The 1,616-nt window shown below is 52.4% G+C and overlaps 1 protein-coding gene across 1 annotated transcript in view; it reads left to right on the plus strand.

The window, feature by feature from the left end:
* Positions 1-1,616, plus strand: part of LOC109923932 (lens fiber membrane intrinsic protein-like) — an 8,341-nt gene that overhangs the window by 656 nt on the left and 6,069 nt on the right. Inside the window, exon 2 of the mRNA XM_048620586.1 lies at positions 1,343-1,492. Coding sequence (XP_048476543.1) covers positions 1,343-1,492 — 150 coding nt within the window. The remainder of the gene's footprint in view (positions 1-1,342; positions 1,493-1,616) is intronic.

A 1,616-nucleotide genomic window follows, 5' to 3' on the forward strand; every position in this document is an offset into this window, starting at 1 on the left:
GACAGTGTGTGAGTGTGTTTGTGAGAGTGTGTGTGTGTGTGAATGTGAGAGAGTGTGAGAGTGCGTGTGAGTGAGTGTGTGTGTGGATATGTGGCAGCGTGTACATGTGAGTGTGCATGTATGAGAATGTGTGCATGAGTATCGGTGTACAAGATATGACACCATAAGATGGGGAGGTAATGGTGTAGTGGTATTATCGCTGGACTGTTAATGCAGAGGCCCAGGGCATGTTCTGGGGATCTGGGTTTAATGCCATGCCAGATTTGAAATCAATAAATATCCGGAATTAAGAATCTAATGATGACCATCAATCCATTGCCAATTGTCGGAAAACCCCATCTGGTTCACTAATGTCCTTTAGGGAAGGAAACTGCCATCCTTACCTGGTCTGGCCTACATGTGACTCCAGACCCACAGCAATGTGGTTGTCTCTTAACTGCCCCCTGGGCAATCAGGGATGGGCAATAAATGCTGCCTGGCCAGCGATGCCTTCATCCCGTTAATGAATAAAGATAAAAAATAAGATACAGGAGCAGCATTAGGCCATGTGGCCCATCAAATCTGCTCCACCATTCTATCATGGCCACCATGTTTCTCCATCCCATATAAGCATAACCTTTGACGAGGCCAAAAGATATGGCGTGTGTGTGATAGGGGTTAGCTACTGGGTAAAACTCCCTCTACACTGTCCCCCATCAAACACTCCCAGGGCAGGGAGAGCACAGGGTTAGATACAGAGTATAGCTCCCTCTACACTGTCCCCATCAAACATTCCCAGGACAGGGGCAGCATGGGGTTAGATACAGAGTGAAACTGAGAGATTTTTGTTATCGAAATTATGGTCTGCGTTGTGTCTAACCTCTCTCTTGTTGCTTCTATCTTCTCCTGTCTCACTGCACATCTCTCACACTCTCCCCTCCCTTCCCTTTCTCCTGCATCCAACTCTGTCCCACTCTTCACTACACTCCCACCACACTCTCCCCTTCTCTCTTCTCCCTTTTCCTGGTCTCTCCCCTCGCCTCCCTTTCCCCTCCGCTCCTCTCCCTGTACCCTCCCTTCTCTTCCCCACTCTCTCCCCATTACCCTAACCCCCTATCCCACTGGTGTTCCCCCCTCCCCTACCCTCTCTCCCCTCTCCATCCTTTCCCCCTCCCCTCTTCCCCCCTTATGCCCTACCGCTCTCTCTCCTCCCCCACTTCCCCCTCTCCCATATCCCCTCCTCTCCCTGTGCCCCTCTCTCCTCTCCTTCCCTTCCCCCTCCCCTCTTCCCCCCTTACCCCACTACCCCTCACTCTCCTCCCCGCCTTCGCCCTCTCCCGTACCCCCTCCCGTCCCTACACAGCCTATTGGAATGCGACCAGGGCGTTTATGATCCTGGCTGCGATGTCGTGTTTCGCCGGTCTGATTGCGGGAGCTCTCGCCTTCGCTCAATTCAGCTTCTTTGAGAGGTTTAACCACACGCTTGCTGCTGGAATCCTGTTCCTCATCTCAAGTGAGTCCTGCCTCATCAGCCAGAACAGCCCGGGAACTGATCACAGCAATACATCCACTCACACGGGGGCGCGGCTAGTGTGTGTGTGTCACTGTGTGTGTGTGCGTGTGTCACTGTGTGTGTG

This window comes from Rhincodon typus, chromosome 47 (assembly GCF_021869965.1).
Source record: "Rhincodon typus isolate 14 chromosome 47, sRhiTyp1.1, whole genome shotgun sequence".
In the NCBI taxonomy this organism is placed as follows: Eukaryota; Metazoa; Chordata; class Chondrichthyes; order Orectolobiformes; family Rhincodontidae; genus Rhincodon; species Rhincodon typus.